This window comes from Abrus precatorius, unplaced genomic scaffold (assembly GCF_003935025.1).
Source record: "Abrus precatorius isolate BTA unplaced genomic scaffold, Abrus_2018 Scaffold4, whole genome shotgun sequence".
In the NCBI taxonomy this organism is placed as follows: domain Eukaryota; kingdom Viridiplantae; phylum Streptophyta; class Magnoliopsida; order Fabales; family Fabaceae; genus Abrus; species Abrus precatorius.
Genome location: NW_020874384.1, coordinates 2,856,594 through 2,878,613, shown reverse-complemented (window position 1 = coordinate 2,878,613; position 22,020 = coordinate 2,856,594). Strand labels below are relative to the sequence as shown.

At 32.1% G+C, this 22,020-nt stretch overlaps 5 protein-coding genes and 1 pseudogene across 5 annotated transcripts; all 6 read left to right on the top strand.

Annotated features, from left to right (window-relative positions):
• Positions 1-104: 104 nt before the first annotated feature.
• On the top strand, positions 105-928 carry LOC113865191 (annotated as a pseudogene).
• A 2,823-nt stretch (positions 929-3,751) lies between these two features.
• Positions 3,752-4,192, top strand: LOC113866022. Its single transcript, XM_027500908.1, has one exon. It carries the CDS (start codon positions 3,752-3,754, stop codon positions 4,190-4,192), a length of 441 nt encoding a protein of 146 aa, XP_027356709.1.
• Positions 4,193-5,848: 1,656 nt separating this feature from the next.
• On the top strand, positions 5,849-6,730 carry LOC113865188. The gene has a single exon (XM_027499586.1). The coding sequence runs from the start codon at positions 5,849-5,851 to the stop codon at positions 6,728-6,730; it is 882 nt and encodes a 293-aa protein (XP_027355387.1).
• A 1,503-nt stretch (positions 6,731-8,233) lies between these two features.
• Positions 8,234-9,121, top strand: LOC113865187. Its single transcript, XM_027499585.1, has one exon. It carries the CDS (start codon positions 8,234-8,236, stop codon positions 9,119-9,121), a length of 888 nt encoding a protein of 295 aa, XP_027355386.1.
• A 3,533-nt stretch (positions 9,122-12,654) lies between these two features.
• On the top strand, positions 12,655-13,545 carry LOC113865185. Its single transcript, XM_027499581.1, has one exon. The coding sequence runs from the start codon at positions 12,655-12,657 to the stop codon at positions 13,543-13,545; it is 891 nt and encodes a 296-aa protein (XP_027355382.1).
• Positions 13,546-15,207: 1,662 nt separating this feature from the next.
• Positions 15,208-16,095, top strand: LOC113866368. Its single transcript, XM_027501260.1, has one exon. The coding sequence runs from the start codon at positions 15,208-15,210 to the stop codon at positions 16,093-16,095; it is 888 nt and encodes a 295-aa protein (XP_027357061.1).
• The last annotated feature ends 5,925 nt before the right edge of the window (positions 16,096-22,020 follow it).

Genomic DNA, 22,020 nt, shown 5'->3' with positions numbered 1-22,020 from the left:
AAGTGCAAATTGACATCTGAATTGTGCATATTCAACCTCAACAACCTTTTCTTGTTGAGAAAAAAAAATGGAAGTCTCTCCGTTTAACCACAAAACTCATAACCATGCCACACCCTGTCATTCTACAATGCTATGAACACTTAGCCAGATTAGGAGGCTCTTCTGACACCACCTTCTCTTCTTCATTGCTCAGCCACAAATTAAGTGGCCTACAGAATTGCATACCTGCATTGAAAATTTGGTTCAACTACCTCTGACACAAGTAGCACTTGTTCATGAACGCGAAGAGAAATGGGTTGATGAGCTCCTGGACGGGTCCCTAAGGCTCCTAGATACATGTACAAGAACCAAAGATGCACTACTACACACAAAAGAGTGCAGCCATGAACTACAATCAATTATAAGACGAAGAAGAGGAGGTGAAGTGGAGCTCATAGTAGAGGTTAAAAAATTCTTGTCCTCAAGGAAAGTGGTGCAAAAGGCCATTTTCAAAGCCTTGGAAAATTTGAAAGGTAATGCAAATAAATGTAGCTTTTCAATCACCAACAAAGACTATCAAACCTTGGCCTCAGTTAGCTTGTTGAAAGAGGTTGAAGTGATCACTTTCTCCATTTTTAAGTCATTGCTGAATTTTATTTCTGGCTCAACACAATCAAAACGAAGCAACTGGTCTTTGGTTCCAAAGCTAATGCAAAACAAAAGGGTATCCTACTTGCAAGAAATAGATGAGAATGAGTTTGCAAAGGTGGATGTTGCGTTGCAGTTCTTTGCATTCAACATAGCAAGCAAGTCAAATTGCATTGATGACTTGCAAAATAAGTTGGAAAGATTGGGATCCTGCATACAAGACCTTGAAGATGGACTTGAGTCACTGTTTAGGCATTTAATTAAAATCAGAGTTTCCCTTCTCAACATAATCACTAGTTGAATGAACTAGGGGCATCAGAAATTTGTAATTCATATAATCTTTTAAACAGGTATTTACAATTGATAACTCACTTGTTATTCTGATCATAAAAGTTTATGAAATGATGAATATATAATAAGTACAATTCTGATATGGAAGTTTTATCCATTTTGCTAACTTAATTCATAAAGATAGTCCAAAAAAAACACGGTTCATCCAAATATATCCATTTTCTTATTAGCATTAGATAAACCGAATAGAATTACGATATACATATTCATGACTATATATGTATTTTTCTTTTTAGGACACGGTGTAATATCATTGTCCTATTCATCTGCTGAATCGTTTTATACCAGTCAATCCAGAGGGATTGGAAACTAGTTGTAAATGTGGAAAGTATTTTTCTTACACAGAGAAATAAAGAAAAACAAGATTTGATTCCACTCTTACCTGTGTCAGACTAATACAAATAGGATAAGGAAATATGTACAAGTCACAAGACGGTTACCATGTCACCGTAGTTGAGCAGGGTACTATTAGCTACATGCATTTACATAAACATCAACAACTTAATTGATATGACAGTACAGTTACATTGTCCAAATAGAGTGGAATGTGACTCTCAAGAATCAAACACAAATGAATTTGGAAAGGTGGATACAGCTTTGCAATCTCTCATCAATCACAAGCCTTCATCTGTTTAGAATTTTCAATACCATATGGAAAATCTGGAGACTTGCATTCTGAATCTAGAAGTAGGAGTTGAACACCTCTCAAGGCAGCATATTAGAACCAGAGTTTCCCTTTTCGATATCTTCAACCACTGGTCAGAGAAAAACCACAAGATAACTGTGAACACCCAAATCCAATTGCCCCAGAGTGTCTCAAAGTTGTACAAAAATGTAATCAAATCTTGTTCTGTAACTGAATATATATTATCTGATTAAATTATCGTCACTTTACTCTCTTTTTTTTCTAAATTCAATACGTTCCCACAAACATATCATCTTTCAATTTTCATTTTTTTTTCACACTCCAGTTTTATAATATGTAAAGTCTTTAGAGAGGGTAAAATAAAGACTAGACTAAATATAAAATACTCAAGTTAATCTTCCAAAGATACAAGGTATGTCAAGATGGTCCTATAAAGATTTTGGATAATAAAATAAATTAGAACCTTTAAGATGAATATCAATTTTGGCCCTTAATGTATATTTTGACATCAATTTAATCCCTAAATTTATGCTCGTTTTGCACTACTAAGAACCAAATTAATGTCCAAAACCTACGGATGACCAACTTGATATCCCTGGTATCTTTGGAGGTCAATTTGAGGATTTAATTTGAAAACTGTTTGTATTTGAACCGGAACCAACTCCATTTGTAGATGATGATCCTCCAACAAACCTCATCAGAACATGTAACATCCCCTTCCCCTTTAATTTATGATGATATGAGGAGTTTTTAGTAGATTAATTGGTGATGTTATCATGGAATACATGCTTGTTTTGGGTGTTTTTATTTTTTATTTATCTTACATTGATTGGTTTTTATCATTGAATGCTCTATGTAGACAGGATCCAAGCCTCCAACAGCTGTCTGATGAACGTTTCTTTGATGCTAACTGTTTCATTAGTTTACTCATTTCTTCAAACTGCAACAATGTTATTGCAAAGGCAAGTCCACAATTGATCCGTAATTAGAGAGAAGAAACTCCAAAAAATGTGTGGTGCATGTTTTCTAATCTTCAAAGTGATGTAACTTTGCCAAAATAGAAAACCATGTGGATAGTTAATCATCTCCATTTCGGAAACACAATAAAGTTTAATGTATATGTTGCATACTTCCCTGCATTGCATATTTCCCTTCCAAGCAAGTTCCTTTTCATCAGATATTGTATGGTGCCTGCACCCTTTTTGTGGTATATGTACCTTGCACCTTTTTATTTCATGTTTCATATCTGAAGATGAAAATTCATGTTCCCTTTAATTGAGCGGACAAGTTTGGTGACTGAATGCTGTTTAAAAATAGAAACAGTTCCTCTACCTCCAGACAAAAGCTTCCGTTACAATGCATGTACCACTAAGTTTGAATTATTTTTATCAACAACCTTTAAAGATACCATTATTCAAAGAACCATGTGATGCCCAAGTAAAAACCTATAGGGGTGAGTTGGGAAGCCTGGTGAGTAGGAAGCATTGAGTAAACTATACCTTTGTAGATTTGAGATTCAAATCATGATGATAGAATTGCTAGTCCATTTTGTGACACCAAGGAAAAAAAATATTCTACTTGTCTCCCTCAACCCACATGCTATATATGGAGCAGATGGAAAACACAAACTCAGAATTCAGAACAAATAGTGCATATCATTTCCTACTCCTATATCCCTCTTTAGTCTTATCTAACAAGGAAATGGAAACAAGCACAAAGAACTCTCTTCACATTCGGTGCAACAGTTTACCCTCAGCACCTCACCCCTTTGTTTCACAATTCCAGGAGCACTTGCAGAGATTGAAGGATTCTGAAGCCACCAGCACTTCTTTGTCATCATCTTCAATTAGCCAAAAACTAATTAGCTTGCAGGATTTGCATGACTATGCTGATAAGTTGCTTCAATTGCCAACTATCCAACAAGCCTTGGCACTAGAAGGCAATGACAAGTGGGTTGATGACCTATTAGAAGGGTCTATGAAGCTCCTAGATATTTGTAGTACAGTCCAAGATTGCCTCTTGCAACCAAAGGAAAACATTCATGTAGTTCAGTCAATTATTCGAAGGAGGGGTGCTGACATTGAACTCACAGTTGAGGGTGGAAAATACTTGGCATCTAGGAAAAAGATGAAGAAGGCAATTCAAAAGGCCTTAGATAATTTCAAAGGAATAAATAATGAGTTAATGGTTTCTTCATCGAACAAAGACAATGAAATTTTGTCTATCCTTGGCATCTTAAAAGAAGCAAAAGCAGTCACTATGAGGTCATTAGAATCTTTGTTGTTGTTTGTCTCACAGTCCAAGAAGAGCAGATGGTCAATAATCTCTAAGCTGATGCAGCCTGCAAGAGTGACTTGTGACTCTCAAGAATCAGACACAAATGAATTTGTAAAGGTAGATGCAGCTTTGCAATCTCTCATCAGTCACAAACCTTCATCTGTTGAGAATTTTCACATACATTTGGAAAATTTGGAGATTTGCATTGAAGATCTAGAAGTAGGTGTTGAACATCTTTCAAGGAAACTCATTAGAACAAGAGTTTCCCTTCTTAACATCTTAAGCCACTAGTTAGAGAAAAAAAAATCTAAATGTTGAATGTGGACACCCAAATTAAATTTTTGTCCCACAGCTGTACATAAATGTGATCAAAACTTGTTCAGTAACAAAATACAATTTTACCTGAGGATCAAATTATGGCCAATTTATCTCTCTTTCCCCTCCCCGTTACAAAGTTTATTTTACATCTCATCTTTCAGTTTTCCTGCATCCCTCTATTTTCCTTTTTAAGTTTATTATTTATTTATTTTTAGTACTGGAAATTTTTGCCTGTGTCTGAGCTGTGTTTGCTTGATTGAATAGATAGAAGAAAAGGAAAATGTGGAAGCTAGAGCAAAGATTAAAAGTGAAATTGTATTTTCTCATATTTTAATTGTAATAGTAAGTATAAAGTTATTTTGATTCTAAACTAGAAAGTGTAAAGTTTTTTATATATTTTATTTTTTCATGTTCTCACTTGTCACGCATTCAACCAAGCATATCTCAAAAGAAAGAAAAGGTAAAATAAATCTTTATTCATTTTAATGCCTAAACAACCTGATGACTGATATGCCCAAGTTACCAACTAAAAGTTGAATTAAGAGGATCCAATAGATTAACATTTTCTCTTTCTCTTTCTTTTTTCTTTAATTCAACTATGAATTCCATAACCCATTTCAAACCTGTATTTCTAGACATTCGATCACTTTATTTATATTCTTATCTCTAATGAATGATCGAGGAGGAAAGGTATGCGGAAGTGGCATACAATAATTTCTTAATTAGAAACCCCACCCCATCAATTATTATGCTCACATGGGATTTAAAGTCAGTTTGAATCCATAACCCCAAGTGTGTGGTAAGGTTGATGATTAAACAAATGTCAAAATTAAGTGTCAGCACATGTTCTTTTATTTCATGAGCTGAAATTCAATGAACAACGTGATTTTGTCTTCCTGTAATGAGGGAAAAGGCAATTAGTTGTCAGTACCTTATATTGATATGATTCATTATTACCTTCATTCCGAAAAGACTGCAAAGAGAGTCGTTGCTAATATGTACAATTAATTCAATCTGTAAAATGGTTCATTTATAACCAAAAGCGATTGATATGATCCTTCTCATGCAGCTGATGATTCACATTTAAGGTTGTTCTGTTTGCAAAAAATAATTTTAGACAAATGTTATCCAATACACTTAAGGATTAAAAAATGGAAAGTTTTTATTAAAAAAAAATTATATTAATGCATTTCCAACATAATTTCTAATGCAGCCTAATGTGATTTTCAATAAAAAATAAGTTTCTATTTATTGATTCTTTAGCCAATGCACTTCCATAAATTTGTATGTGCATTATTGCAATGAGGAAAGACCTAGCAATCAGGCAATGCCACTCGTGAGTTGAATGCATTGACTACACAAATATGATTACTGCAAGCGTGTGTTGAGAGAAAAAACAAGTCATGAGTTGTAGTGTTCCTATCGCAAGAGACACTGCATTAACATTACTGAGATCTTCAATAAATCTGAATCTTAATCAGTTAGCCCTCGTGGATTTTTGTAAATATTTGATTATTTCTGTCTCCTGAACTTCCAATATATATTGTACTAATCTCAATGGAAAGAAGGTAGATCCAAAGACCCAATTGTACAGATTCAACTTCAAGGCCTTTTCTCTTCTCTGAGAAAATGGTAACCACTCCTTTTAGCCCAAAATCTTCTCACCAACCTCGCTCAAAGAGCTTGCCCTGTAGACCACACCCTCTCATTGTACAATGCAATCAACACTTGGGAAGTTTAGAGGCTTCAGACGCAACTTCCTCTTCATCATCATTGTTTCACCACAAACTAAGTGGTCTTCAAACTTTGCATGATTGTGTTGAAAAGCTGGTTCTACTCCCTCTTACTCAAAAAGTCTTGATCCAAGAGCATCAAGAGAAGTGGGTAGATGAACTTTTGGATGGATCTTTAAGGCTCCTAGATGTGTGTACTGTAGCAAAAGATGCTCTGTTGCATACAAAGGAATGTGCACGTGAACTTCAATCAATTATGAGAAGAAAAAGAGGAGGTGAAATGGAGGTGACAGCAGAGGTTAGGAAATTTTTGGCCTCTAGGAAGGTAGTAAAGAAGGCAATCCTCAAAGCATTGGAAAATTTGAAGGCAACTATGAAGAAAGGAAAATCCTCTCCTAGCAACCAGGACCACCAAACTGCAATCTTGGTTAGCTTGTTCAAAGATGTAGAAGTAATCACACTTTCCATATTGGAGTCACTGTTGAACTTCATCTCTGGACCAGTACAATCAAAACCAAGTAATTGGTCTTTGGTTTCCAAGCTAATGCGCAACAAAAAGGTTACATGCACACAAGAATCGGACCAGAATGAATTTGCTGATGTAGATGCTGCGTTGCAGTCATTTGTACTTCACATGAAGTCAGATAATATCAATCATTTGCAGAATCAATTGGAAAATTTGGAGTTGGTAATTCAAGACTTTGTGGAAGGGCTTGAAACTCTTTTTAAACGATTTATTAAAATTAGAGTTTCCCTTCTTAACATCCTCAATCACTAGCTGTACAAATCCATATGATATGTTTTGTAATTATGTGAAAGTAATTGGATTCTAATATTTAGTTTTAGATGAAAATTATTCTCAACCTTTTTTGTTACATATATTGTTTATTTCCTGGGTAACTCTTTATTTGCACATATGACTTGGCGTAATTTTGGCACTTTGATGTATATTCCACATCAAATTTAAAACATTATCCATTATTATGGCCGTAAAAGTAAGCTTATAAACCACAATATGTGCTAATCCCTTGCTAATGGTTATCAGTAATGTGCTTTTTTTTCTGCATGTATTTGTACCGTTAGCTAGTCCCATGGTTATATCATTAATTTTGATGATGACAACCCCTTAAATGAAGTGCTAATGGCTTTTAGTGTATACAAGTATCGTTTAAATTTCTCAGAAGAACTTAGTGTGATTAACCATATTTTGGAGGCCAAACAATTATCTCTACTTGACTAATAGGATAAGGATCAAATGGTATGTAAGGCATATATCTATAACATTGAGATATTGATGGTTAATACTAATAATGGTTTGAAGGGTTAGAATCAATAAAACTTCATATCACTAAAATCTTTGGTCTTGTCCAACTCCATTACGCATTTAAAAACTCCTTTTCAATCCAATACTCAAGAAAACTACTGCATAAACTTCTAGGTAACTTTAAATGTAAACTCTGTATAAATCACACCCTTAGTTTTGCTATAACACCCTGACTAAGATTGGTTTAGATTAACAGAACCCCACGTCTCCTCTAACGTATACCCCTATAATCTTTGGTTGCACAAACCTAAGGAAGAAGGTTTGAGCTTTCCAATTATAAAAAGAATAATAAAAATAGGAAGCAACAAACGAGTACATGATTTCTGACCTGTCCTTGCTATTTTTCTGATCATAGGATCAAAAGAAAAGGATACAAGAAATTATTAATCACCTCCACTTGGGAAAAAGAATATTCTGAAAAGATAATTATAATGTGAACTTCTGCACACCAATTTGCATCAATTAGTTCTTCACATGTTAATGAGACAGGTAATAGGCATTGAGCTGGGGACACTGCATAAACATTGCCACCAAGAAATGATCAGTATATTAGTAGTTGAAATTGAAGAGTCCTCTTGCCATCAATCTGTCCACTATCCTGCTGTAAGCAGACAATTTCATAGACTGAAAGTCAATTATGTTAGAAAACAGCTCCGCTCTTCCTCCAGACAAAAGCTTAAATTACAATGCATGCATCACACAGCATAAACTATATTATATTGTAAAGATGCCACTTTCCATGAATCCATGTGATTCCCAGCATACAAGTAAAAAATTGATCTTGTCATAATTGCATACCCATTTGGTGACATTTGATGGAAAAAAAAGTTGTTTTTGTCTCCCATAATTCATTTCTTCATTTGTTATATATAAAGCAAAGCCAACCACAAAAAACTCAGCATTTGAAACTAACTCTATATATTACCTTCTAACCATCTATTTTTGGAGAAAAAAAAAATGGCAATCGCTGAAATTAACACAAAGATCTCTCAGCATCTTCGCAGCAACAGCTTGACCTCTGCAGCTCATCCACTTGCATCACAATTTGAGGAGCATTTGCATGGATTGAAGGGTTCTGAAGCCACTTCTTCATTGTCATCATCTTCTGTGTGCCACAAACTTAATGACATGCTCGATTTGCATGACTACACTAATAAGTTGCTTCAATTGCCAATTGAACAACAAGCCTTCGCACAAGAATGCAATGATAAATGGGTTGATGAATTACTAGAAGGGTCTCTAAGGCTCTTGGATATATGTAGTACAGCTAAAGATTGTCTTTTGCAATCAAAGGAATGCATGCATGAATTACAATCGGTGATCCGAAGAAAGAGAGGCACTGAAACTGAATTTGTAGTTGAGGGTGTGAAGTACTTGGCTCTAAGGAAGAAGATGAAGAAGCAAATTCAAAAGGGCTTGGAAAATTTGAAAGCAATGAAAAATGAGCTCATTCCTTCTTCTTCAATCAAGGACAACAAGCCTTCATCCATGCTTAGCTTCTTAAAAGAAGCACAAGCAATTACTTTGAGCTCTTTAGAACAATTGTTACTTTTGATCTCAGACTCAAAAGGACACTCAAAGCACAGAAGATGGTTAGCAATATCCAAGTTGATGCAGCCTAAAAGAGCAGTTTGTAACTCTGAAGAATCATACACTAATGGATTTGAAAACGTGGATGCAGCTTTGCAGTCTCTCATCAGTCACAAGCCTTCATATATTGAGAATTTTCACAGTCATATGGAAAATTTGGGGATGTGCATTCAAGATCTAGAAATAGGAATTGAGCACCTCTCAAGAAAATTAATTAGAAATAGAGTTTCCCTTCTTAACATCTTCAACCATTAATCATAGAATCTATATGACTTTTGTGCACTCAATTTTCCCCCCATGAGTGTCACACAATTGTACATGAATGTGATTAAATCTGTATATATTTTACTGAATACATATTATTCAAGGATCAAACTGTTGTTGCTTCATCATCTATTTCTTTTGCATAGTTCCTATATGTACCTCAATTCTCATCTTTCAATTACTGTTTTTTTAAAAACAGAAGCAGAAACTTTTTCTTTTTATTTAGTTCACCTATAAATGTTATAGTATTTTTTATTTTTTATTTTTTATTTGTAAACATGCTATTGGTACAGGTACCAATGCCATGTTGCTAATCCTATCTTTTAATCAAGTTTTACTTCTCCTTTCTACGAAAAATAAAATGAAAGGATGAAAGAAGAGGAGTAAGATAATATAATTTAAAAACTCTTCAAATCAAGCATTGAGCCCACACGATACTTCATGTCAATTTGAAGGCATATCCTAGTTGTCAATCTTACAACAACTGCCATTAGGTGGATGATTAAATCCAAACCTAATCCCAGCACTTGTTCTCAAATCTCAAATATTACATGCCAAGGGACAAGTGGTTTACCACATTATCAGAACATCATCAAATATAGCTCATTACAAAATCATGAGCTAACACGCCTTTATACTAATATTTTTCTTTTGGGTCAAAACCTTTATACTAATGTTGTAAAAGGGTGGTGTTTTATATTTTTTTTATCAACGAAAAAATAAAAAGAAAAAGAAAAAGGGGTTTCTTTTTTTGGTCCAGAAAAAAGAAAAAGGGTGACATAAAAAATAAACAATATTAGTGCCAACATCTCTACCCATCGGCCCAGATCCAGCTATTAGCCGTTGGTCCAGATGAGTACTCCGATCCGATTCAAACTGGCCTCTGTTGCTTTTAATTTTGGGCCCAGTGAATCCGAACACCAGATCCAAAAGATATAACATTTAAAATATGAATTTCATTTAAATATATTTACATTGTCATTCACTGTCATATTAGGAAGAATTATTGTTTTTCAATAATTAATATAAAAATTATGTTAATTTGTTTTAATTAATTAATAGTATAAAAATCTTATATTAATAATGCCCTGAAATTAAACTCTTAAAATATATTAACAGTTTGAATAATAAAATAAAATAAAATATATATTTATGGTATTAATTAATAAAATTTTGATTGTATTTTAGTTTCTTTAATTTGAACTACATAAAATTTTATTCTTTCAAATTTTTTAAACTAATTAAGTTGTTCTATTATTGAAGTTATGCAAATTTGATCTTATTGTTAACATACTTCGCCTAAAATCTTTAAATTGTTATATTTTATCCAAATAGTTGAGATTTTATGATGGATTTGTGATAAATGATAGTTTGAAAAATTTAGAAGTCAAGAATTTGGTGGTGGTTTAGTAAAATTTGAAAGATTTTACAAAACACGAGATATAATGGTTTGAAAAGGAGAAAAAATGAGTTTGGATGAAATTTGATGTTTCATTTATTAGTGTGGAAGAAAAGAGAGTTTAAAATGATTTCATTGATTCAATTTATGAAGATTTTGAATAGAAAATGATAATTTAAAGATTTTAGGTAGAAAGATCAATAACAAAACAAAATTTATTTAATTTTAAAAAATGACTCAAAAAACTTAAAAGACCAAAATTATATATTATCTAAACTAAAAGGTTAAAAAATCAAATTAAGTTTTTAAAAAATCCCGATAAAATATACCGAATCTTAATTTTAGATATGAAGAAATAGCTTAAAATTAAGTTATAGATGAGTTTATGTATGAATCCTAAGCAACAAGTACAAAGGAAAAAAGTAATTCGTTGGACAAAATGGAAAATGTTTAACCCCAAACTTTGCTCTTAATATATAAATAGTTATACCAATAAAAAATTGATTATAAAAATGTATGGCCTTTATGCCTGGCCAACTGAGGGCAAAGTGATGCAAACTACTTTAATTTACACATGCACATAACTCCCAATAATTTAAATGTAAATTTTCTTCGTAAAACAATTGGAACAAAGCAACACATACATCAATGCCACTCACTCGTTGGATATAATATTAAATATAACAGATAAAAGACTATTTTTAGATGCGCGTTAAATTTTTTTCTATATATATCTCTATTTATCGTGAAGTTTATATTAATTAAACACTTATTATTACTCATATAAGTGGATAAGTATGTTTATTTAATATGAGTTATTAATTTGACTATTTATTATGGATATTTTTCAAGTACTATAATTTATAATTATTTTTCTTATTAATTTTAATAATTTTTTTTTCTTAGAATTGATGGGATTAGAATAATATATAAAAACGATATTAATGTGATTATTATATAAGTGGGGGAGAAAACAAGAAGACGTATTGAATAGCAGAGTATCCCTTGTGGGAGACATATCTAACATTTCTGTGATATATATATATATATATATATATATATAAACGATAATATTTGTTTATCATATTCTATTCTATTCTATTCGCAAATCAATTGCAACGAAGCAACTGATTGCATTCATGCCACTCGTGAGCTGAATATATTAATTGACACGGACGAGTGTCATTATCATAATATCATTGCACGTTAAAGTGAGGGAGAAAACAATATGTATGAGTTGGAGAGCTTCCTTTGTGGGAGACATTGCTCTAACATTTCTGATTTCAAGATTCAGATTAACATTAATTAGAACTCACTGAGATTTGTTAACATGAGATTCCTTTTGTCCCCTTTACCCATATTTTATGTTGAGCAAAGGCCAATTCACACGTAAATTATATAGACACGTTCAAGTTTCATGTCAATTACATGCACCATTAAATAAGAGCTTGTAAAAGTTAAAACAATTTTATAAACTAACTTTTAAAATCAGTTAGGCTAAAGTTGAAATTTAATATAGCATTAGAGTCTATCATAGATAAGATATTGAGCTACCTTGTTGAAAAAAAAAAGAACCTTGCAAGCTCTGCAACTTAAAAATGATTATAAAGTTTATTTTTGCAATTGATATATTGCAGCACCAAACATTGAGCTTGATGGTGCCATGGGTAGTGGGCACAAGAGACGCAACACTTGTTCCCCAAGCCTAGCAAAACCCAAGCCTGAAGCCTGTGTTTTAGCCATCTAAATAGTCCTCTACATGCACATGCACATGCACATGCACATGCACACGAGGGGTAATAGTGACACAATGAAATATAATTTATGTTTATATATTAAAAGCCAAAACAATTGTTGCCAATCGTGCATTGCATTATTGTATATTAAATAAGACAAACACCATGTCAGGAGATTCTTTGTGGGAGACATAGCTCTAACATTGACAAGCTTATGTTTATATCCAAATCTTTATTAGTTAGCACTCATTGATTTTGTTTAAGATGAGATTCCTCGGGTCTTCAATTAATACCCATTATATATATTGAGCGTGTGGAAGTGGAAGGAACTCAGATCCACAGACTCAATTCTACATTCATCTTAAGTTTTTCTCTTCTCTTGAAGCAAAATGGCAAACTCTTCTTCCAACACAAAATACCATTTCCATGCTCGCTCAAACAGCTTGCCCTCTAGACCACACCCTCTCATTCAGCAATGCAATGAGCTCTTGGAGAGGTTAAGAGCTTCCCATGAAACCTCTTCTTCATCTTCATTGCTAAGCCATAGACTAGGAGGCTTGCAAGATCTGCATGAATGTGTTGAAAAGTTGGTCCAGCTTCCCCTCACCCAAGAAGCCCTTCTCCATGATCCTCAAGAATCTTCGGTAGATGAGCTTTTGGATGGATCTTTAAGAGTCCTAGATGTGTGCACAGTTGCCAAAGAATCTCTTTTGCATACAAAGGAGTGCATGCGTGAACTTCAATCAATTATGAGAAGAAGAAGAGGAGAAGAAGTGGGAATCACAACTGAGGCTAAGAAGTTCTTGGCTTCAAGGAAGGTGGTGAAAAAGGCTATTTTCAAAGCCTTGGTGAATTTGAAGGCTATTGCCAAAAAGTGCAACTTCTCTTCTAACATCAAAGGCCAACAAACTGGAGCATTGGTTAGCTTGTTAAGAGATGTTGAAGTTGTCACTCTTTCAATATTTGAGTCATTGTTGAACTTCATCGCTGGATCAACAGAAGCCAAACTAGGTACCAGTTGGTCTTTGGTTTCCAAACTGATCCAAACCAAAAGAACTGGCTGCACTCAAGTAGCAGATGAAAGTGAATTCTCCCAAGTGGATGCAGCATTGCAGTTCTGTGTACTTCACATGACAAGCAAGTCAGATAACATCAACAATCTGCAAAACCACTTGGAGAAACTGGAGTCGCGCATTCAAGACTTTGAAGAAGGGCTTGAGTTTCTGTTTAGACGTTTGATTAAAATAAGAGTTGCCCTCCTTAATATTCTCAATCACTAGTTGGCATATATGTGGAATCAAATTTTGTAGTAGCATAGCATAGATATACTTCTATACACAAATCATAATGTAAATAACTAGTATAGCAATAATAAAATGAAGCTTTTTACTCAAAATTTGTTGCGATATCACCGTTGAGATTTTATTATTTCCTGACTTTAATTAAATTACTTCATGACCTTATATTTCAATTTTCAAGTATCTAAGGCATCAGCAATTTTCTTCTTTCATCATAAAAAGTCCCTTATACATTTCTAATTTAATTAACTCAAATGGCAGTATCAATTCTGAGGTGTATCCATGAAGCAGTTTTGTGTTACTTATGGGCATAAATGACCATTGGCAATGAAGACTCGTAAAGGTGGACCGCAAGTGGGGCTAATCAATAAGCAGAACTTTCACATTTTCAACGATCAGAGGCTGATTAAATATTAGTAGACTAATCTCACATGCTTTTAGCAATAAACGAGATCTGTTGTTCCTCTAATAGAAGCAGCCCAACTCAGCTATAATAAGAAAAACATTTATTTTTATCAGCAATAAGAAACACAATTTAAAAGAATAAATTTCAAAAAATTAACTCATCAGAAATTTGAAACACTGATCAAAATCGTGTAGTTTCCTTATATAAAAGCAAAGCGAGGATTTCATGCAACTTTCATGCTAAAAATTTGTTAAACATTCCTTCTATTTTGTTGTAATTTAAAATTGTAATTTTCTAGCAGTGGTCAAATATTTCCTATCCACTTTTAGTTAGTTTTACTAAGTGATCAAATAGTTATCGACTGGATAAGTTTGTGTCAAACTGATAACATAAACTGATAAAAAGAAGCTATTCCATAATACGTTAAGGCACATAGTCTTTGATCTATGTCAGAAAGAGTCCTTGGTCTAAGTAATAGGAAAAATATATAGATGGAAAGAGTTATTCATGTCTAATTGTATGTTTCAAAAGAAGAACCATGCAAGTGTGACTTAATCATTTGACTATAGGACTGAAGGTAAGTATCATCCATTTCTTATACTTTGATCATAGTTGTAATGTTTTAAATCATCTTACACGCCAAATATTTTTCTGGTTCAAATATTTAATTTAGATGGTAAGCTCATAGCTAAGACATCACGTTCATTGGCCATTTGACAGTTTTATATTAAATGAAATGCAACAAAGAAACAAAGGCTCAGGCTCCACCTCCCCTTCTGTTCACTCACACGTTGTTAGCTTTATTTTAATGCACGGGAACAAGAAGTTATGCAGTTATTGCTTCTACAAGAGAGACATGTCCAGCAGTACTGCAGCCATTGTTTTTAGCCATCAGAGTACTCCACACGTGTAGATGAATTACATTATTGAACGCAAGTTTTTGATAGTAAATGATTTGCATTGAAAATGTCATAATCATGGAAGAGAGAGAGAAAAACGAAACAAAATATTAGTTGGGGAGTTTCCATGTGGGAGACACTTATCGAACATTTTTGTGATAATGTTTAGATCCAAATCTTGATTAGTTAGCACTCATTGATATTTGATTAAGATGAGATTCCTCGTGTCCCCAACACCCATAATATAAATTGTGTACATGGAATTGGCAAGAAGGTAGATCCATAGACTGAATTCTATAGTCTAACAACAAGGTTTCTCTGCTCTTATACTAAGGGAAAATGGCAGCATCTCCATTGAACCCAAAATCCCATTTCCATGCTCGCTCAAAAAGCTTGCCCTCTAGACCACACCCTCTCATCCTACAATGCAATGAGCACTTGGAAAGATTAAGGGCATCCCATGAAACCTCCTCTTCCTCTTCATTACTTAACCAAAAGCTAGGAGGGTTGCAAGATCTGCATGAATGTGTTGAAAAATTGTTCCAACTTCCTCTCACTAAAGAAGCACTTCACCATCATTGTCAAGAAAATTGGGTAGATGAACTTTTGAATGGATCCTTAAGGCTCTTAGATGTGTGCACAGCCACCAAAGACTCTCTACTGCATACAAAAGAGTGCATGAGAGAACTTCAATCAATTATGAGAAGAAGAAAGGGAGGTGAAGTGGAGCTCAAGGCAGAGATTAAAAAATTCTTGGCTTCAAGGAAGGTGGTCAAGAAGGCCATCTCAAAAGCCTTGACAAATTTGAAGGGTACCACAAAAAATTGCAACATTTCATCTACAAACAAAGAAAATCAAACACTAGCTTTGGTTAGCTTATTAGAGAATGTGGAAGTAGTCACTCTATCAACATTTCAGGCACTACTACACTTTATATCAGGGACAACACAATCAAAGTCAAGCAATTGGCTTTTGGTTTCCAAGTTAATGCAAACCAAGAAAGTAGCTTGCTCACAGTTAGTAGATGAAAGTGAATTTGCCCAACTTGATGAAGCATTGCAATCCTGCATGTTTTCCCAAACAAGCAAATTTGACAACATGACTAAGCTTAAAAACCATTTGGAGAAACTGGAATCGCTTATTCAAGATCTCGAAGAAGGGCTTGATTTTCTGTTTAGGCGTTTGATTAAGATTAGAGTTGCCCTTCTTAACATTCTCAACCACTAGTTAAGATTATCTGTGGCATCCAATTTTTGTAATGGTATAGATATACTTTGACATGGAAATTGCAAATGTAAATATCTAGTCATAATACACCGAAACTTCTTCATATCTTAGTTGCAGTATCATCATTGAAAAATGATCATTTCGTGACTTCAGTTATTTCATGACAATACTTTGAACACGTATTATTTGAAAGTGGGTTTAAAATACATTTTTTTATTCTTCTTTATAGAAAAAATTGATGACAGAAATAAGTAAAGGTAGCACTGTTAATTTTTCTCTAAGTTCAGCAAATTATTCGTTTCATTAGGAAAAAAAAAAGAACTTAACATTATCACAATCACAGACATTTGGACTCATATATCACATGCTTTTTGCAATGAAAGAGATCTGTTGTTTCCTCGAGTAGAAGCAGCCCAACTCAGGGGATTCTAACATGAAAATATATTTTTTTAGTTGTCCAAAAACATTATTTTTTAGTAACAAAAAAACCCGAGTGCAAGAGAACTTGATACCCAATTTATGTATTTCAACCTTACAAATACGTTGTTAGTACATATTACCAGTTAGCAATTGACTCGGAACACATTATATCTCTGTCAAAAGGGAGTACAAGGATAAAGAGGTTAACCTCATGATTGCATGCAAATCTACTATATTTTCTTGCCTATCGCCCTTTATATAATTAAAGTGCGTTAGATAAACCAGTGATTCATTCATAAATTTATTTTAAAAATTTTTGTTAAAATATCTACATCTGATTTAGAAATACTTCTTATAAAACTTAAATACGTTCAGTTACTATAATTTATCCTTTGATTTTGAATCTAACTTTAACCGAGAGAGTCTTGTTACTTCCACATAAAATATCCCTCACATGTTCATTTACTTTTCATTCCCCGCATTTATACATGGTATGTGATATGGTATCTTAATCCAAAAAATTTATATCAATAAACAAGAGATACGTGTTAAGTTAAAAAAAATATTATTATATATAATTTATTTAAAAGTATATTATTTACTAAATAGATCTATTATTATTATTATTATATATTGTATATTAAATTTCTTATTTTATTTTTCTATTTTTTTATAAATTTTTAATTTTGAATAAAATATAATTTCTATTTAAATAATTTCTATTTATTATAAATAAAAAATTATAAAAATATAATATTATTATTTTATTTTAAAATTTTAAATTATTTAGTTTTAAAGTAAATACTCTTTAACTTATTCAAATATAATAATTTATTATTAAATAAATTTATTATTTAAATACCTGTCTAAATATTATCACTCTAAACAATTTTCATGAATACTACCGAATTTACCTTTATTTGTTTGTTTATTCTGTCTCGTACTTTTTCCATCTTATCCACAGCCTTTTCTTTTTTTTCTTGAACTAGATGAATATAATTATACAGTTATATATGTCGAGATAGCGAGATAAAAATGTCTGAAGTTCAGACAATATAATTTACTGAAGCACGAAGACTTAAAAACTAGGACATAAGAAAAATAGGTAAACAAAAGTTGAATATGTACAAAGTATAATCTCAAGGTACGTATTGTGTTTATATCTGTGTCAATCAAGAAAATGGATCTTCTGCAGTTTATAAAAGAAATAAAGAATTTCATAAAAATACAGCAACATCGATCCAAGACAAATAGTTGATGTATTATTTAATATATTTTTATTCATGATCCTTTTAGTTATACGATATATAATTTTTGTGATTAATTACCAGCAAAGCATTAACATGTCACGTGAATTTTGTCACTTTGTAATAATTTGTTTTTCTATTGCTCTCCCATTCTCTAATGACTTTCATTGCTAGCAATTAGTTAAAATATTATTATTATTAAGACATAAAATATATTAGATATTTAAAATTTAAAAAAACACTCGTTAACATAAAATTAGGACGTAATTTAAATATAGTATCATATATATTTTTCAATCTTCTTGGGAGAAGAAACCAAAAAATAATTTCAAATATAAGAAACTGATATTTAAAGAAGAGAAATATGAAAACTATATATCGGTTCTTAAACATAAATGTTTTACTTTATTATATGAAGAGTGAACAACAGTTAAAAAGTTCACATTTTCATATTTAATATGTGGTTTAAATATATTTGTATTCCTTAAAATATATCAAATGTTGATCTTTATAAAATTATTTTTATAAATCCTACATCTTAATTTTTTTAGTTTTAATCCATTTTATTTATGTATCTTTAAAAAATGACATATAACATAAAAATTGATAAGTAAGAACATCTGAATTACTCATATCATTATTTAACAGTAATTAAAAAATAAATAATTTTTAAAAATATAAAAACTAAAGTAAAAACTAAATTTTATAAAAATCAAAGTTAAAATTTAATATATGTTAAAAGGATAAATTATATTTAACCTTAATACTATTAAATAATTTATATATAATTTCACATCACATCAATTCAATCCAACATTTTAATCTATGAACACTGTAATGTACCTTGCAAAAGATTATGGTGGCTACCACCCTTTGTCATTTCCCAGTTGAGGCTGACAAATTTGATAACCCCATATTTTGGGCTTTGTGTTCCAACTATACCACTTGGAGGAGAAAACAAAAGAAGAATTAGGATAACTATTGCTGATTAGATTTTGTTGGACACGTGTACGGTGGAGGCAGAGTAGCAAAATAAAACGAGCAATGAGAGGTAACCAACTATGATTAGCATCATGCACACTATGAATCAAAGAAGCCATTAACATCATGTTTTTGTTTCTTTCTTGCAAAATGTTATTGCCCTCTCATCACTGATTTCTTATTGGCCTAAGTGCATAAATAAATAAAACACAAGTTGTAGTGCTCTATCAATCTCTCTCACTCTACTCTCCAATCCTTATCTGCTTATAATATATAATTTGTACCCTCTGCGATCCACAACCCTTCATGTTGATTTTGATCCCTGTGTTGAATTACTGCAATTTTTATTGTTTCGACCCTCAAAACAATTATATTCAAGTAAGGTTGAACAAACATAAAATGCATTGTAATTATTCTCTATATTTTTTAGAATATATATCAACTTGTTTTTGTATATTTTTGTTCTTTTTTGTTAATTATATGTTAGTTGAGAGGTATATGAGATGGGTAGGCAAAATTCGGTTTGTCATTTTGTCTTAATCGCTTCCTGCTTTGTCTCCATTAAGAAATTGTAAAATTTCCAATATATCTCATGCACTTCCAAAGTGATATTAAAATAAAACAAATAAAAAAAAATTTCAAATTTTATAGTAACTTGAAAAATCAGCGAAAATGGCAGACAAAAATAATTATTCTATCGTGTAAGCACGTCGTGAGATATTTGTAATGCACATTAAAAATAAAAATAAAATATTAAGCTAACAACTTATTTTATATTTTAGAGATTTTTTGTGGTTCTCCTATGAAACGTATTAGCGTAGACAAGTTTTACACAAAAATACAAAATACACTCTGATATACGAAACAGTACATTTGACATTTTAAATAATACGTCTTAAAATAATTTCAATAATTTATATCAAACATTAAAAACATTTTTTTAACAAATAAAAAAAATCAAAGCAGGGTTAGGGACATAGGGAATAATTTGTCCACTTGTTTTGAATTATGTTTTGGTCGAAGCTAAAATGTAGTGTTTATGGGGTTCAATTTTATGGTTTGGGTTAGCCACGTGATGGGTGCATGGAAACATTGAGAAGGGTCAGCACTCAGCTGGATTGCACGAGATCCACAATCACGAATACAGAAATTGATGGTGGGCCTAATGGGCCCATTGATAGAGACTAATGTTTAATAATGACTTGGTATTGTGTTTTTTTCACTTCCTTAAAAATATTGGCTTATTATGTATCCCTAAAACTAATAAAGCGAAGTTAGATAAGATAGATAAAAGAAAAACTCATTACAACAATTATTATTTTTGTATATTATTTGACTATTATTTTTTATATTGCAACTGTGGACTCGTTTATTATGGAATTGGATTGATTTTTTTTATAATAAGTTTGTCATACGTGAATCTTCATTTTGTCTAGTTGAATTGTCAAGAAAATGTTTGGAGAAGGAGAAACAGATATCACGATTTTGTACTCTGTAATTGAGGTCTTTTCGTCTTCTTATTTCTCGTTTGTGAGCATTTGTGCTTTATTCACTTTGAGTATTTGTAAGCATATTTTGTGTGTTTATTGGATACCTTCTTGTACCCTTTGTTGATTATAGTAAAATATTTTTTTGGTCTAGATGACCCATAGTTTTTTGCCCTTGCTTTGAAGAGTTTTCCACAACAATTGTTTGTCTTTTATGATTCTACTTTTGTTAGTGCTCTTCACTGATTCTTGGAAATTTGAGGGAATATTATTATGCTATTTATTGTTCTTCTATTGTATTTGTGTTATTATTTTGACATTTTCCATCATAATGGTACTCGAAGCTCTTTGGTTAAGTGGTTGTGGTTTCTTAACTTGCTTTAATAATGGAGACATAGACAAGATGATTTCTTTGAATTGAGCAAACTATCATTTTTGGAAGTGCAAGATGAAATACTTGATATTTGTGAAGAATATGCATCTTCTTGTATTTTGTACAAAGAAGTTAGATTCTATGTCTAATGAGGAGTGAAGCTTTAAACACAAACGTGTATGTGGTTTTATCAGGCTCTTTAATGATGAAAATATTTATAAGCTCATTCATCAAGAGACGTATGCGATAACCTTATGACAAATTATACTTATTGGATAGTTTTGTTGAATTAAAATACAAGGATGAAATGTCTTTTACAAAGCACTTGAGTGAATTTCAAACACATTATAATCAATTGTCAGTTGTAGAAATCACATTTGATGGTAAAGTGTCAAGACTATTCATATTTATCATTGTACCTAATTCTTGGGAGACATTTCATGTTTTCATAATTAATGTTGCCCCTAATGGTGTTGTGTCTTTCCAAATGACAAAGACTAGTTATCTTAATGAGGAGATGATAAGGAAGACACAAGGTACTTCTTCTTAGTCAGAGGTACTTGTTACTAAAAATATGGGGAGAATCCAAAAGTATAAGAAAATTGAATGTCATCACTATTTTAAGTGGAAAGAGAATAAAGGCAAGAAGAATAATAAAAAAGAGAAGAATCATAATGATGATAATAATGTGATTGTTGCTACTAGTGGTGATCATGTTATTCTCTATGACATTGATTTAGTGAATCTTGTATCTAATGAAAACATGTAAATAATTGACAATGGTGTTACACTGCATGTGACTACTTGAAAGGAATTCTTTATATTTTAAATTTCAGGTGATTTTAGAGTTTTGAAGATAGGTAATGATGATGTTTTCAAGGTAATTGGTGTTGGTAATGTTTGCTTGCAGACTAACATAGAGATGCAGTTATTGCTTAGAGGAGTCAAACATGCTTTAGATGTTCATTTTAATTTGATTTATGTACAACTGCTTGATGATAGTAGCGATGATAATCATTTTGGTTTTAGAAAGTGGAAGCTCACCAAAGATAACTTGGTTATTGGTAGAAGGGAGAATATTTCAAAGTTGTATTAGACAAAAGTTTTGGGTGCTAGAGATATGTCAATGCCATGGATATGGAGGCATCAAAAGCTTAGTCATATCAGTGAAAAGGGGCTAAACAGTTTAGCCAAAAAGGATGTGCTTCCAAGATTAAAGAATAGAGAGTTGAAAAAATATTATCATTGCATGATTGGTAAGCGGACCAGAGTATTCTTCAAGAAGCATTATCCTTCCAGGAAATCTAAGATACTTGAATTGCTACATTCAGATGTTTGTGGTCTTCAGAAGGTAAAATCTTGTAGTGGTGTACTTTATTTTCTTACCTTTATTGATGATTGTTCCAGAAAGTTGTGG

Coding starts and splice junctions, on each gene's coding strand:
- LOC113866022 (XM_027500908.1), top strand. CDS start 3,752: ATGAAGAAGGCAATTCAAAAGGCCTTAGATAATTTCAAAGGAATAAAT.
- LOC113865188 (XM_027499586.1), top strand. CDS start 5,849: ATGGTAACCACTCCTTTTAGCCCAAAATCTTCTCACCAACCTCGCTCA.
- LOC113865187 (XM_027499585.1), top strand. CDS start 8,234: ATGGCAATCGCTGAAATTAACACAAAGATCTCTCAGCATCTTCGCAGC.
- LOC113865185 (XM_027499581.1), top strand. CDS start 12,655: ATGGCAAACTCTTCTTCCAACACAAAATACCATTTCCATGCTCGCTCA.
- LOC113866368 (XM_027501260.1), top strand. CDS start 15,208: ATGGCAGCATCTCCATTGAACCCAAAATCCCATTTCCATGCTCGCTCA.